The sequence below is a fragment of the Mus musculus genome, chromosome 4 (assembly GCF_000001635.26).
Source record: "Mus musculus strain C57BL/6J chromosome 4, GRCm38.p6 C57BL/6J".
Lineage (NCBI taxonomy): Eukaryota > Metazoa > Chordata > Mammalia > Rodentia > Muridae > Mus > Mus musculus.
In genome coordinates, this window is record NC_000070.6 from 49,521,086 (window position 1) to 49,535,950 (window position 14,865).

Here is a 14,865-nt window from a genome sequence, read left to right on the forward strand (position 1 = left end):
CCCGACTCAGCCAATCAGATGAGAGCTTACTTCAGCGGCCCCTGACGTTGCCCAGACCTATGCATTCCGGGAAATGTAGTTCGCTTGCCATTTACGGAAGAAGGCGGTGGCTCGCTCCCTGGGCATGTTGGGAGTTGTAGTTGGAGCGGTTCCGCGAAGGCTCCGGGTAACGCCTTCTGGTCCGGGGGTGGTCGGTAGTAGTGCAGCTTGACTTTGAGGCGGAGGAATTGGCAACAAGGAGGAGATATTACAGGGAGACCCTAAGGCTAGGCAGCGGGACAGAGGACTGGGTTTGGGGTTGGAGGACAGCCAGACAGAACGTCTGATATGCCCCTAGGAACTTGACCGCTCCGAGACAGAGGCAGGACCACACCAGACCCATCCGGTGAGCCCCTTCTCGCCGAGCCTTATTTCCAACAGCCATCTAGGCCTCATCAGAGCCCCAATGTCGTGTGGCTGCTATTCCTGAACGAGGCGATGGCGTCCCCAAGCCCACCGCTGGAGCCAAAGGTGAGTTGCCCTTTCAAGAGATCTCCGTTATTTCGCCACTCCCAAGACAGCAAGGCCGCGCCATCACCTCTTCCCCTGTCCCCCTCCTGGCCATTTCTACAACTCTTAAGAAAGGACCCCAGTCAACTCCTGTGTACCCCTTGCTGCGGGACATACCCCTTGCTGCAAGGTGCTTTTAGTTCACTTACAAACTCCCCAAGGCCCCTTTTTCTTTTTTCCTTTCTTTCTTTTTTTCTTTTTTTCAAGAGTAACTTGATAAATCGGCTGGGGAAAATTAAGACTGCTCCAAGTTAGATCTCATTTATGAGTTTCTCAGGTGAGGCACTTTTTTCTTTCTTTTCTTCTTTTTTTTTTTTAAATCTCGTCTGTCCTCTGCAGCTAGCACAATGTCTGAACTCAAGGTGAGTGTTTAGAAAACCTAATGGAACTGCGTCGAATTGGGTCCCAAGCTGGTGTGGGTAGAAGCTTGGGGCGAACAGTGAGGCCAGGGAACGTTGGGGTGGTCTTAAGGCTGTTAACTAAAAACAGTCGTGGTATTAGTGTGTAATAACGAAAGCAGAGAAGACCTTCAGTTTGGAAGGCGTGGATCTAGACCAGTCCAGATCCTTTTCAGTGTGAGGTGCCATGAATTGAGCACCTTTTGGAACTCTTACTTACCGTGTTCCTCCTAGTGAATGGGAGCATGGTAAAGTGACAATAACTTCTCCCACTTTCAGTGGAGAGACCACTGGAACTGACTACAGAGAGAAAACAATTCCAGCAGTGGCTGACATTTGAGGCTATGGCTATGTTTCTTACTCAGGAGGAGTGGGGTTATCTGGATCCAGCTCCGAGAAGCCTGTATAAAGATGTCATGATGGACAGCTACGGAAAGCTGGTCTCGCTGGGTAAGAATGCACGCTTTTTCTAACTAAAATATCTAATAAGGTACTAACACTTAAACCCAGAATGCGTCAAGCAGTGTAACTGACACCAGCACTATTTTGTCCCAACCTTCTGATTCGGATCTTTCTACAACTCTGGTCTCCCTCGCTTCCTTGTTAGCAAAGGCTGGCTTTGGCAGCTTCAGAATCTCATTCCCAGACGGCTCTGTTGGCTCTGTACTTTCCTTCCCGGTTCATCTTCCCACGGCTCTCCTCCCACCCTCTTTTCACTCTGCCTTCTGGAGCCTGGGCTGCTCATCACACAGTGTTCCTTACCGCTCCGGCCTACACTGAAAGCTGGCACAGAGCCGAGCACACCACTTCTCTGGCAGACCTTCAAGTGGGGGCTGCTCATTCTCCCGGGTCCTCCTTCCTCTTGCTTTGTCTCAGGACTGGGAGGCAGAAGTTAAGTGTTCTCCCAGCTCTCCCAGTGCTTGTCCCAAAGCATTTATTTTTCCACCTTCCAGGAGCATGTCCTCATGTGGGGTCAGCAGTCCTGTTTCCCCCAGTGCTCCTGTTTATCATCATCTGTCACGACCCTCCCACTCCCACTACCTCCCACCCCCACCACCTCCCACTACCACCCCCCCACCACCACCACCCTGCTTAACCCAGTCATTGAGTGAGCTGCAGTGGGTCTTGATCCTGTAAACTTCAGGAACCCTGCTTTCCATACCATTGACTCTGGCCTTAATTTTGTTATGACAAGCAAGTCTGAAAACACAGTATCCTGGTCTCTGACCACTGTTGACAACTAAACAAAGAGCCAGAAAGGCTTGCTTCTTGCCCTGGTGGAGCCTAACTGCAGCTTACATTTCCGTCTTTCCTTCACCTTTCCACTTGAAGCAATTCATTCATAATGCATTTTCCGTCCCGTGATGTGTTCATGTCTCCCCCATGGTTTCAGTTCTCCCGACTTGTGAAGATCTCTTCTAATTGCCAGCATGTTGTCTGGCCACTTTGATACTATTGCTATACTTACTCTGCAAATTTCAAATCATGTATCTTTTATAAGATCTGTCCCTTCTGTCCCCTTCTACCTGATTCCCAAGCATCGCAGGATCAGTGTCCTACAAGTATCTAGTGAGGAGGGTTTTTTGTTTTCTTTTTGTTTTAGTTTGGTTTGGTTTGACTTCTTTGAGACGGGTTCTCACTGTGAGGCCCCGGTTGGCATGGAACTCACTCTATAGACCAGGCTGGGCTGGAGGATCAAGCGAGCCTAGGGCCTTGTTGATGCTAAACATCTTCTCTACCAGTGAAGTACAGCCCCAGCTCTTTACCTTAGTAACCCTTGTTCTAATATAGATTTATATCATGGTCTTCCCAACTTGGGGGAAAGAAAGAAACTTAACTGGACCAATGGCTCCCTCATGCTGTTTTCTGTGACTTACTACATTTCTTTTGCCCGTCAAGGTTTTATTAATTCCTGTGTATTTTATACAACTCTACCTTCTCATGTCTGTGATTTTTGTCTTGCCTGCTCAGACTCCTCAGACACATTTTGGACCTTATTCTACCTTTTTATGGATGTTTATGACTTTGTTTTAAGACAGGTTTTTGCTTCAAAGCCCAGGCTGGCTTCAAATTCACAATCTTCTTGCTCCAGTCACCCAAATTACTGAGACTTCAGGCATGCCCCCACTGCACATCTGTTTAAAGCTCTTTATAGCTTTTTTTCTGTTTGCTTGTGTTCCTTGCTCTCTATACCCTTTGCTCAGAGGGCCTTCCCTGTACTCAGATCATTGGCTGCCACCACTCGATGGTAAATCTCATCTATGAGAGGTAATATGGCACCCACCTACATCCTACGTGTGAATCTGACCTCTTCCACTGCCAGTTTCGTGACTGTGGGGAAATCTTTTCATTTTTCTTCAGTAAATGGAAATAGTAACAACATGTACTTCTTAGGTTGTTGTTTCTCTAACTGGGCTAATATATAGGTAAAGTACTTCAAATGCTGATCAGCGAATAATAAAAATAATGACAGTCTTAGTTGATGTTTCCTGTTTTACACCACCACCTCCCCCCCCCCCTTCATTTGATTGATATTTTTTCTTTTCACCTCTATTGAGTATCACATTTGCAGTTTTCTTCTTTTGGAAACAATGTAAGTTATGTCTGACAAGTCTCAGGAGTCTCCTCTGCACAGTGAAGTTCCCCCTCTTTACTACTTTGTCTTGACTGCCATTTCTATCATTCTGCAAACCATTCTTTATGTTCATTCTTAGGACACACTGGTCAGCACTGAGGGCAGTAACTGTCTTTTTCATTGCATGTTTCCAGCACTTACCATAAAGCTAGGCCTGAATCACATGCTGCTTGAATGGTCATGTTTCTGGGGAAGAACACAAGTTAATTTAAAAACTGTTGCTCGTGGTTGGATTATTGCCTCAACACTAAACTGCTTAGCACTAACTACACTAAGTTCTCACCACCAAGATGATTTTGTACTTGTATATGTTTAAAACTTTTGATGGTTTCTGGTACTTTAAGGGATAAAAATCTTAATTTTCTATCACACTGGAAGCTGAACAAGTTCAGCTCTTTTCTTTATTTAATATCAAGTACAGCTTCTCACTGTTCTTTATTTTACTCCTTCCACGGTCTCTTCAATAGATGCTGCTTCCGTTCCCTTGATGAGTGCTCCCTACCTTGATGAGTGCTCCCTACCTTGATGAGTGCTCCCTTAACCCCAGATCCCTGTGCTCTTCTGCTCCAATGTACTATTATCCACTTCATCTGATAGTTTTCAAAACATATCTCTTTATAGTATTGGCTCTTCATACCTTTTCATGATGATTTTTTTATCTTCAAATTTTTAATAGTAACCTTGATGATAAAGATAATAGCTAATCACTCAGTTCTTTGGTTGTTATTTCAGTGACTCATGCTGGATCTCCTAAGAACTGAGAGTCATTGAGCCTACAAAACCTTGAGCTCAACTTTTTTCTTTTCTTTGACCATGTTCTCTCCTCAGTTAAAGTACTCGTTCTATATGAGCAGTCACTAAACACTGTGCTAGGCCCTACAAATTCCAGCTCTCCATTCTCCAATTTTGTTAACCAAAAGAATTGTCCATCATATAATCTGTTAGGTAGCAAAATTATCAACTGTGGCCACAGGTCAAATCTGTCCCACAGTCTGTTTTCATAAATCAATTTTTTATTCAAACAGGCAAACCCACACCTTAATGCAATGTCATTAATACTTTTGAGCTATAATAGCAGGGATTATATAGCTAGAGTGAAAATAATGTCTGACCCTTTATGGAAAAAGTATAAACTACAGTTCTAAAGTTGATTTAGAGTCATGTTACCATCAATATCTTCTTAGCCATCAGATTATTAGTCCTATTTAGTGGAAGATATTAATTAATGCTAGTATAAGCCACTAAGGGGATTTTTTAAATAGGGCCATATATCTTATACAAAAACAGGCATGATTATAGCTGATGCGAATAGTACTGGAAGAAGTTAAGTCAGTCACAAGAAGTAAGGGATTGTGTGTATGGGTTTTGTTTTAGTCAAATTGAGCTGCTGTAATAAAGACTGTAAGCTAGGTGCTGTAAAAACAGTTGTTTGTCTCTGCTCCCCTAGATCTGTGAAGCACCACCAAACAGTCCATATTGCATCCTCATATTTTGCATAAGGAGAAATTATATATTTTCAATTTATGTTTAGAATTCTTTCCACAGTTCTGAGGAGCTTCCTAAAGGTCTCAGAGTTTACCATTTTGCTGAGGCGCAAGCCACACCTTTGCTCCTAGACTCTGTAGTATTTACTAGCTGATTTTTGTGGTAATGCACATATACCAGAAAAATCTTATTTTCTTGAATAAACAGCCAGATAAAGGACAGAGTAGCAATAGTTTCCAAGGAAACTTGTTGCTTACTATGGTTATTAACAAAAATAGTTAGCATTTAAGGAAAGAAAAACACCTAAATCTATTTGGTAAATTTTGCAAGGACTTTTTAGGGTAACTCCTTTGGGCCAAGTCCCAAAGACCCAAGGGCATCTTTGGTAAACAGTGTTAAAGAATGACTATTAAGTGACATCTACAAAAGTATGATGTCAAAGACTGGACAAGTGATTTCCCCATGTATTATATCTTACCTATCGAATAGAAAGATTGATTGAGGCTTGGGGGCCATATCATGACAAGTTTGATAATATCATAATCAAAAGGAACTATCACTTCATCTTAAAGTGATGTGGTTGGTAAATCCTCAGGTAATGACATGAATAGAATTTTATTTCTAAACATCTGGATCCATAAGGCTAATGTAGTGCAATGGCAACCTTAAGATAAATGGGTATCTGGTTATGAAAATTAAGGTAAGAAATAGATATTAGAAAGAAATCTATAGTTTCTTCAGATTAACAGAAAAAAGGGAGAAATCTAGGATTTGAGAATAATAAATAGTGGTGTAGATTAGAAATGAAGAGACATTAAGAGATGATGATGACGACGACGACGACGATACATTTAACTGGAAGGTATTTTGTATAGGGATATAATCCTGAGTAACAGCTACACAAAGCAGTTGTCAAAGGTAGATGAAATAATGAGGTAAATTCAGTAGAAAAAGCCAGACAGAGAGAGAGAGAGAGAGAGAGAGAGAGAGAGAGAGAGAGAGAGAGAGTGAGTGCATCAAAAAGAGAAGCAGGGTTAAGAAATGGGCGTGGTGGTGCACGCCTTTAATCCCAGCACTCGGGAGGCAGAGGCAGGCGGATTTCTGAGTTCGAGGCCAGCCTGGTCTACAGAGTGAGTTCCAGAACAGCCAGGGCTACACAGGGAAACCCTGTCTCAAAACACACACACACACACACACACACACACACACACACACACACACACACACACACACAAAAGAAAAAAGAAAAGAAAAGAAAAGGAGTGATCAACAATATTGGATGCTGCCGAATAAAATAAAGACTATAAAATTCACTGTGTTGTTGGAAAGTCTTTAGTAATTTGGTGAGAAGTTCTCTCTCTGTTCTCTGTTCTAGAAACAAAATATGCTTTGTTGTAGCTTACAGAATAAATCTAATAGGGAGAAGGTGAGGAATAAGAAATCCAACAGAAAGCTACAGTATAGGATTTTGTTTCGGGTAGCTTCTATCAAGAAAAAAAAGATTTCAGGCTCAAAATGGAGTAGGTCATGCCATGGTAGGAAGATGCCAATTGAAAGAAGAGGAAAGAACTGAACACCTGCTCAGAAGAGAGTGGGGTCAGGAGGGGGAGTGAAACACTGTTGGAAATGAGTGACATATACGTCCCCTGTTACAGATAGTTTTTATGGGTAGAGGTAGAAAGTTGAGGGACTTTACATTCTGCTTTTGTTGTGTTAAAGGAAGCAAATTAATGAAGTGAATCTGAGAGGAGATACTAGCCTAAGAAACAAGCCAAGGTTCTAGTAGTTGCTTAGGGGATGAGTTTTGTTTGTTTGTTTGTTTGTTTGTTTGTTTTATGTATTTTAATTGGGGAAAGGTGGTATACACTAGCTTAGTAATGTCTGAAGTCATTAAAAAACTAGAAGACAACAAAATTGTGAGAAAGACAATTTTGGAAAAGGAACTTGTTTAGGGTCAAATATGAAATAGAGTTATCAAACAGCTGGAGTTAGAAAATCAGCCTGGTACTCTTTTATCATATAGCATTGTATTCTTTTCCCTTCACTTATGCAAGGGTTTGTTAGATGGTATGCTTTGTTGCAGATGATATCCTAAACTACCACAGATGACTTTTTTTCCCCGTTAGCTATTAACATAGTTATATTTTATTCTTGTGGATAGATAGCTCAATCCTTTATTGCACGTGCTGCTATCTACTTAATATGTTATCATTTCTCTTGATATTTTCTCTCCAGTTTTACTTAACGCCATTTTATTTGGTAGTGTTTTATGTCTCATCTTTGAATCCTGGCTGATAACTTAGTAAGTACATTGCATGCATTGGGTGGTCAGTCAGTAAATTCTGTTAATACATTAACTGTGGAATCCTCTGTTCTTTGTTTTCCATCCCTCTGAGGATCCTCTTTTTTGTCCTTTCCTCTCAGTTGTTGGTCTAGTTATATTCTAAAAACTTTCCAATGCTTGCTCATTCTCAATTTCCTTAACTTAATATTTTCTTCCTATGGTATCTTTTCTTTGATAGTTTCAAGGCTGTAAAAAAGAAAAACAATAAATCAATCAGATAACTAATGTTAAATAATACGCACAGTGACACACACCTATAGTCCTAGCTATCTTAAAGATGCTGAAACTGAATCTTATGAGCCCAAGAGTTCAGGCCAGTCTAGGAAATATATCTTGCCTCTTAAATAATTATTTGATAAAATATATATTATGAGCTAGTTTTAAAACTTAAGTAGTAAAAGAAAATACACATTAGCTATAGTAGGTTGAGTTAGCTTGATGACCGTGTTTTTCTAATAATTTCTCCTTTTCATTAAAGTGCTTGGCTGATACTTACACTTTTTATTTACAAATATTTCAGATGTTTTAAACAGAAATAAAGATGAAGAGCCAACTGTGAAAGAAGAACTTGAGAAAGATATCGAGCCACAGGGTGTAATAGTTACAAGAATCAAAAGTGAAATTGATCAAGATCCTGTGGGTAGCGAAACCTTTGAACTTGTTGGTAGGTTAGATAAACAAAGAGGGATCTTTTTGTGGGAAATACCACGTGACTCTCTGAGTGAGGAACAGAAACTATTTAGAGGGCACACTAATGTCCGTAAGAGACCAACTTCAGAAGAGAAGTGTCATAAATGTGAAGAATGTGGAAAACGTTTTGTCCGCAAGGCCCATTTCATTCAGCATCAAAGGGTCCACACGGGTGAGAAACCTTTTCAGTGCAACGAGTGTGGGAAAAGCTTCAGTCGAAGTTCCTTTGTTATTGAACATCAGAGAATTCACACTGGGGAACGACCCTATGAGTGTAATTACTGTGGGAAAACCTTTAGTGTGAGCTCTACCCTTATTAGACACCAGAGAATCCACACTGGAGAAAGGCCTTACCAGTGTAATCAGTGTAAACAGAGCTTCAGCCAGAGAAGGAGCCTTGTGAAACACCAAAGAATTCACACTGGTGAGAAACCCCATAAATGCAGTGACTGTGGAAAAGCCTTCAGTTGGAAATCCCACCTTATTGAGCATCAGAGGACCCACACTGGTGAGAAACCCTATCACTGTACCAAATGCAAGAAAAGTTTTAGTCGAAACTCATTGCTTGTTGAACACCAGAGAATTCATACCGGAGAAAGACCTCATAAGTGTGGTGAATGTGGGAAAGCGTTCAGATTAAGTACATACCTTATACAACACCAAAAAATACACACTGGTGAGAAGCCTTTTCTTTGTATTGAATGTGGAAAGAGTTTCAGTCGGAGCTCATTCCTTATTGAACATCAGAGGATCCATACGGGGGAACGCCCTTATCAGTGCCAAGAGTGCGGGAAAAGTTTCAGTCAACTTTGCAACCTTACCCGTCATCAGAGAATTCACACGGGGGACAAACCCCACAAGTGTGAGGAGTGTGGGAAAGCCTTCAGTAGAAGCTCAGGTCTCATTCAGCACCAGAGAATCCATATCAGGGAAAAGACTTCGCCATTCAGTGAAACTAAGGAAAGTTTTGATCCAAACTGCAGTCTGGTTATACAGCAGGAAGTCTCCCCTAAGGAGAAATCGTACAAATGCGATGACTGTGGGAAAACGTTCAGTGTCAGTGCTCATCTTGTACAGCATCAGAGGATCCACACTGGTGAGAAGCCCTACCTGTGTACTGTCTGCGGGAAAAGCTTCAGTCGGAGCTCGTTTCTTATTGAGCATCAGAGAATCCACACTGGGGAGAGACCCTATCTGTGCAGACAGTGTGGCAAAAGTTTTAGTCAACTTTGTAATCTCATCCGCCATCAGGGCGTTCACACTGGTAACAAGCCCCACAAGTGTGAGGAGTGTGGGAAAGCCTTCAGCAGGAACTCAGGTCTCATTCAGCACCAGAGAATCCACACAGGAGAGAAGCCTTATAGGTGTGGAAAATGTGACAAAAGTTTTAGTCAACAGCGCAGCCTTGTCAACCATCAGAAGATCCATGCAGAGGTGAAAACCCAGGAAATTTATGAATGTGATGCCTGCGGCGAAGCCTTTACTTGTCAGATTTCTCTAATTCAGCATCAAAAGTTGCATATTATGTGGATGCAGTAAAATTAGGGATATTTTAATGCTTAAATCTGTGACTAGCTACCAAAGTGCAGTTTTAATACGGCCCAACGTGGGTCAAATATAGTGGTAAAGCAAATACTTGTTGGCTTCATGAAGAATAGTTTCTAAAGATCCTATGAATAGTGGGCAGTGCCTGTGGGGAACTGACTTGGCGATTACTAGTTGTTTTCATAGCCACAGAGATTTGATTTATCTAAGCCTCTAACCTTTCAGTAGAGTCGACTGGGCAAGGCATATGAGGAAAGTTCTGAAGGGCACAGTGAAATTAGTGTACCGAATAGGGAGCAACTGATCCTGGGAAGCTAGGAATAATTCAAAAGTCTTATGTTGCCATCTCCTGTAGTTGCCCTTCAGTTCTATGAAGTTTGACTATACGTGTCAAACCTCAGTGACTAAGCAAATGTAATTTGTGAAAGTCCAGATATTTTCAAAGTTGCCAAACAGTGTTTAAAACTGTTCAAGAAATTTGTATGGAAAATTAGTTGGTGAAAGTTTGGAGCTCCAGTACTTCCCAGGTTAATAAAGGCGTGAATCATTAAGTTGTAAAGGCATTTGTTAGTGTTAACAACTAATAAAGGTATTACCAAGGAATCTTTGGGAGTGCCTTCTCCTGAGCCACAAAATGGGCCCCAAAAGAAAATTACTGATTTATTTTGTGCTGCCTCATCTGTGAAATCTGTTTGTAATACTATATCAACATTACTTTATTATTCCCACATAATCAGGAACATGTAAAGAAAGATGTACGTATTTTGATTATCAAGAACTGGAAATAATAATAAAAAAAATGACCTAAAATGTATGCTAGAAAGCTGAGATGTTTTGGTATTGCTTTAGGTTTTATGGTAGGTTTGCATGCAAGATTTGAATTTTTATTTCTTAATTCTAGACCCTCCTTTAGTTAACACTCCTATACCTATTAATTTATCTATTTTAATCATTAAAGCCTATTCGGGTTTTTGTTTTGTGCATTATTTGCTGCTTTAGGCTAATATCAGCCCTAATAGACTACTGGGTTTTGAACATCAGAATCAAAGGTTTGAAGGAAATTCCTCCCTTCTCCTTGTGACTCATTTACACTTTTCTGGAGTACTTCAATATAAGATTAAGTTTGGGTTTTTAAATATCTGAGTATAGAGTTCCAAGTTGAGGTTCCATTAGAAAACTCATTTCCAAGTTTCTTCTCACCTCAAATATTGTGCATGTTTATATAAATGTTGAGGCTGTATATGTATGGTAAGATGCCTGTCTGTACATTCTTCTGCCATATTGTCATTATACTGTCTAGATGTTTAAAACACAGTTCATTTTAGACTCTAGGTCCAGGTGTTAGATGCTTTAGTTGATAAAGCCCCCTGATACCAAGACTGGAGTTCCTGGTAGAAAGAGAGAGAACAAGTACAGTTGATCCTCTGACTTCCACATTTCTACTTGGCAGGCACATAATCTCAAACACATAAAATAATTTTTAAAACTACCCTACGTATTAAATTTCACCTGCGCTAGATCATCCCAGTTTATTTTATACCACTGGTTCCTAGGTCAAGGCCTTAAATAATGATGAGGCTTTTTAGAACGCCTCTCAATTAAAAACGAAGAGGGGGGAAGGAGAGGGAGAAGGGAGAAGGAGAAGAAGCCTTAATCCAAAGTGTGTTTTCACTGAAAGCTTAGATAAGCTAATTTATTCTAAGAACAAATCCATAATTCCTTATCTAATGCCTTAAGATCATGTGTCTCCAAAATCATATCTTTTCAGATTTTGTGGAGAAAATTCAATGCTGGCACTATTTATTACATAGCTCTCCACCGGACCTTGGCAGTGCCTCAAACACATTAATTCCTTTATTACACCAGTAATGACAGACAGCCTCTGGTCAATTTTTCCACCAAGTAATTTCCTGGAAACTTATATGAAAACTCAAAGTTTCCAGAACATTTATTTTAGAACTGTGACTAACGGGTTGTGAGCTTGTTCAGATGTACTGTCTTGTTTCTTCTCTCAACAACATGATAAGTGCATAATGTATAGATGAATAGAGCAACAGTGTGTGATGTGTTCATGCTCCCATAGCTAAGTGGTAATGCCATCTTTTGAATGTAGTTGGGGCTTGTAATTCTGTGATGAAACACTATGACCATAAACAACTTGGGGAGGAAAGGGGTTATTTTATCTTACAGCTTACAGTCCATCATGACAGGACATCAGGGCCGGAACACAAGCAAGAATCTAAAGGCAGGAGCTGAAGCAGAGGACATGGGGGAATGCATATTGGCTTGCTCCCCTCCATAGCTTTCTCAGCCTGCATTCTTTTAAGCACCCAGGACCACTTGTCCAGGGTTGGCACCAACCACAATGAGCACTACCCCCAGGCCCATCTGATGGAACCCTTTTCTCAAATGAGGTTCTTCTCAAATGATACTAGCTCATGCCAAGTTGACACAGCACTAGCCTACACACAAAATTTAAAATGTGCTCTCCTTGAAGAGTTTTCAAACTATAGTAGCCCAACTCTCACTAACTGGATTTAAGACCTTTGGATGACCTTTTAGGGCACTACAACTCAGTTTGCTCCTCTTGCTGTGAGACCCCTGAATATCTAAATCATGTGGACCTACAGCCCATTTTGGGCTTGGACTTTGGCCTTGTCTTCCCTATGATGTTTGAAATCCTTTGAAAGATTGTCACATATGTCACATACAGTGTGAATTTTTAAAAATAGTATTTTTGTAAAGTGTAATGTAGGCTTTTTTAAATCCAGGTTTCTCTCACAAGTCTTTTTAGATTGTTAATGGTTCCCCTTGTCTTTGAAGGTCTTTCAGTTAACGCCACATAATTACAATTTGTTTTAGTTTTTTTTTCTTCTTTCTCATTTCTCTTCCCCTGTTTCTCTAACTCCCCCAGTCATGCCCTGATTCTTGGGGGGGGAGGGGAGGTGGGATATCAAATTTCTAAGTTTATTACTTTCACCGTTTAGGCAATTCTTTTTTGGTTCTTAATATCTATGTCTTCAAATATATCTTTTAGTAACTAATTAAAATATTTTTGACATAAAGACAGTTTGTTTTCTGTCTCTTTCCCTTGATTATTTCTAGTGTCACTTAAATGTCACCTCCTCCTGTATTACAAGTACCTAGTTGGCAGCTTCTCCCCACTTACCAACCCCAAGTCAGGGTCTTGTTTTCCTTTACTATTTAAACTTGTTTGGCATGAGGATATCATATTTCCCCTAAGGACAAAATTTCTTGTACTTTATAAGTTTATAATAAGATTTTATTTTAGTATCTATTTATTTGATGATCAGAAAGATGGTAGGAACTAAGGTTTAAAGTCATGTAACGGTTCTCGTCATGTTACTCAGAATTCAGAAAATTAATGTAAATAAGATTTCAATAGGTTATAGCCCTTCAGTACAAAAGGTATATCAGTAGCTAGGCAAAGTACCTTATATAAATCCTCTTCCCCAGGAAACTGTAATTAACCTTGACTGAAGATAAAAGTCTGATTATAGTAACTTCGTGTTTAACCATTAATGCCATCTAAAAGGTTTATATAATTTTTAGGTAGAAGAGGTCTGTCACTCAAGGTACTACCTACAAGCTTATAAGACAGGATATGGAAAGACTAAAGCTCCTTGTCATTACATTAAAGCCTATATTATCAATGTTCCAAGTTCTAAATTCTAATCTGTGAAAACAATGGCAGAAACATTTGACAATTTCAATGCAAAACAAAATTTGAATGAAAAGCAGTGCCTTCTACCAAAAACTGTCTTGAAGACATCACCTGGTTCCTGGAATATAAATCCAAATTCCAATGGCCTACCAATGTGAATTCCACCCCCAGCCCCACCATTTCATCCGTCTTTGTCATACTTTGTCACAGATTTGATAGCACCTTGGCTACTTGTTTGAATTTTCTTTCTAGTTCATTATTCTCTGGATTTTCATCTGGATACCACCATAGTGTCATATTTCTTTTTTATTTCTTTTTTTCTTGTTTTATTTTTGTCTTTTGAGATACGGTTTCTCTGTGTAGCTCTGACTGTCCTAGAACTCACTCTGTAGACCAGGCTGGCCTCAAACACACAGAGATCCACCTGCCTCTGCCTCCCGAGCTCTGGGATTAAAGGCACACACCCCCATCACCCAGCACGTCATTTTTAAATGTGCCTTCTTCGTATCCTTCAGTGAGGTATGTCTTGGCGTACCTGAACTCGTAATCTACTGTGTTTCTGCAGATCAGAAAAAGTCTGAAATCTGAAGCCTATACTCCTCACTTGCTCTACTGAGACTGGCTGAAAGAGAAGTTTATTCAAGGCCAGTACTGAATAAATTATAATCTTTGTCTCAGATCTTCGTGATACAGAGCATAAGTTTTTGCTTATTTTCTGAAATTAATGCGGTAAGAAATGCTGTTCTACACCAATGGAAGAGTCATTGGACATTGCCATCGGCTTCTCCATGGCCTTCTTTCTCCCTTAGCTCTGGATCCATTATAGAGCTGCATCCTGAGTGTTCTAGGCTCTATCTGAAACAGAAGCCCTCTGCTAAATGACCTAGATTTATCACTAAGGTTATTTTTGAAATACTTAAATGAATATGGTTGCTTCTAGGAAAGTACTGACAAGTACATGGAAACACATATTCAAATGTGGATGATACACAGTAAGTAAAATTCACTTTCCTCTGCTGCACTTCAGGGCTACCTTAGATGAAGCCCCGGGGTGAGTTCTCTTATTCCTCAAAATCATGCCTCTGTTTCTTAATGTACTTTGTGCAGTATCATTTACCTTTCTCTTCTTCAAGAAATTTAGTTTGCTGCGTTCTGTGTCTTAATAATAGGTATGAATTTATAATTGTGTCTAGATCCTTCATCATGTGTTTAAAGCATTGCTTCTTAACACATCTGTTTTATTCCTAATATCTTTTGGGTTTTTCTTTTTCCCCCTCTCTACTTATCATATATCCCAATTCCCATTAGGTAAATCATTCTTTCTGTATTGTCCAAAGTTTCAGTGTTTAAATTCTCCTGTAATTATGATTTTCTTAAATTGTTTTAAGGCTGGGCAGTGGTGGCGCACGCCTTTAATCCCAGCACTTGGGAGGCAGAGGCAGGCAGATTTCTGAGTTGAGGCCACCCTGGTCTACAGAGTGAGTTCCAGGACAGCCAGGACTACACAGAGAAACCCTGTCTCGGAGAAAAAAAA

General features: G+C 40.2%; 1 protein-coding gene across 2 annotated transcripts; it reads left to right on the plus strand.

Moving 5' to 3' along the window:
- The first annotated feature begins 90 nt into the window (after window positions 1-90).
- On the plus strand, window positions 91-10,473 carry Zfp189 (zinc finger protein 189). 2 transcript variants are annotated; one of them, NM_001289901.1, is made up of 4 exons: window positions 91-166; window positions 338-510; window positions 1,313-1,397; window positions 7,932-10,473. In NM_001289901.1, the coding sequence occupies exons 2-4, from the start codon at window positions 478-480 to the stop codon at window positions 9,638-9,640; spliced, it is 1,827 nt and encodes a 608-aa protein (NP_001276830.1). In that variant the 5' UTR covers window positions 91-166; window positions 338-477; the 3' UTR covers window positions 9,641-10,473. The 2 variants fall into 2 exon arrangements, with proteins under 2 accessions (NP_001276830.1, NP_663522.2); NM_145547.3 differs by having other exon boundaries at window positions 91-510.
- Window positions 10,474-14,865: the final 4,392 nt, after the last annotated feature.

Coding starts and splice junctions, on each gene's coding strand:
- Zfp189 (NM_145547.3), top strand. CDS start 478: ATGGCGTCCCCAAGCCCACCGCTGGAGCCAAAG. Junction 511..1,312: donor GCCCACCGCTGGAGCCAAAG/GTGAGTTGCCCT, acceptor TTTCTTACTCAG/GAGGAGTGGGGTTATCTGGA. Junction 1,398..7,931: donor CGGAAAGCTGGTCTCGCTGG/GTAAGAATGCAC, acceptor CAAATATTTCAG/ATGTTTTAAACAGAAATAAA.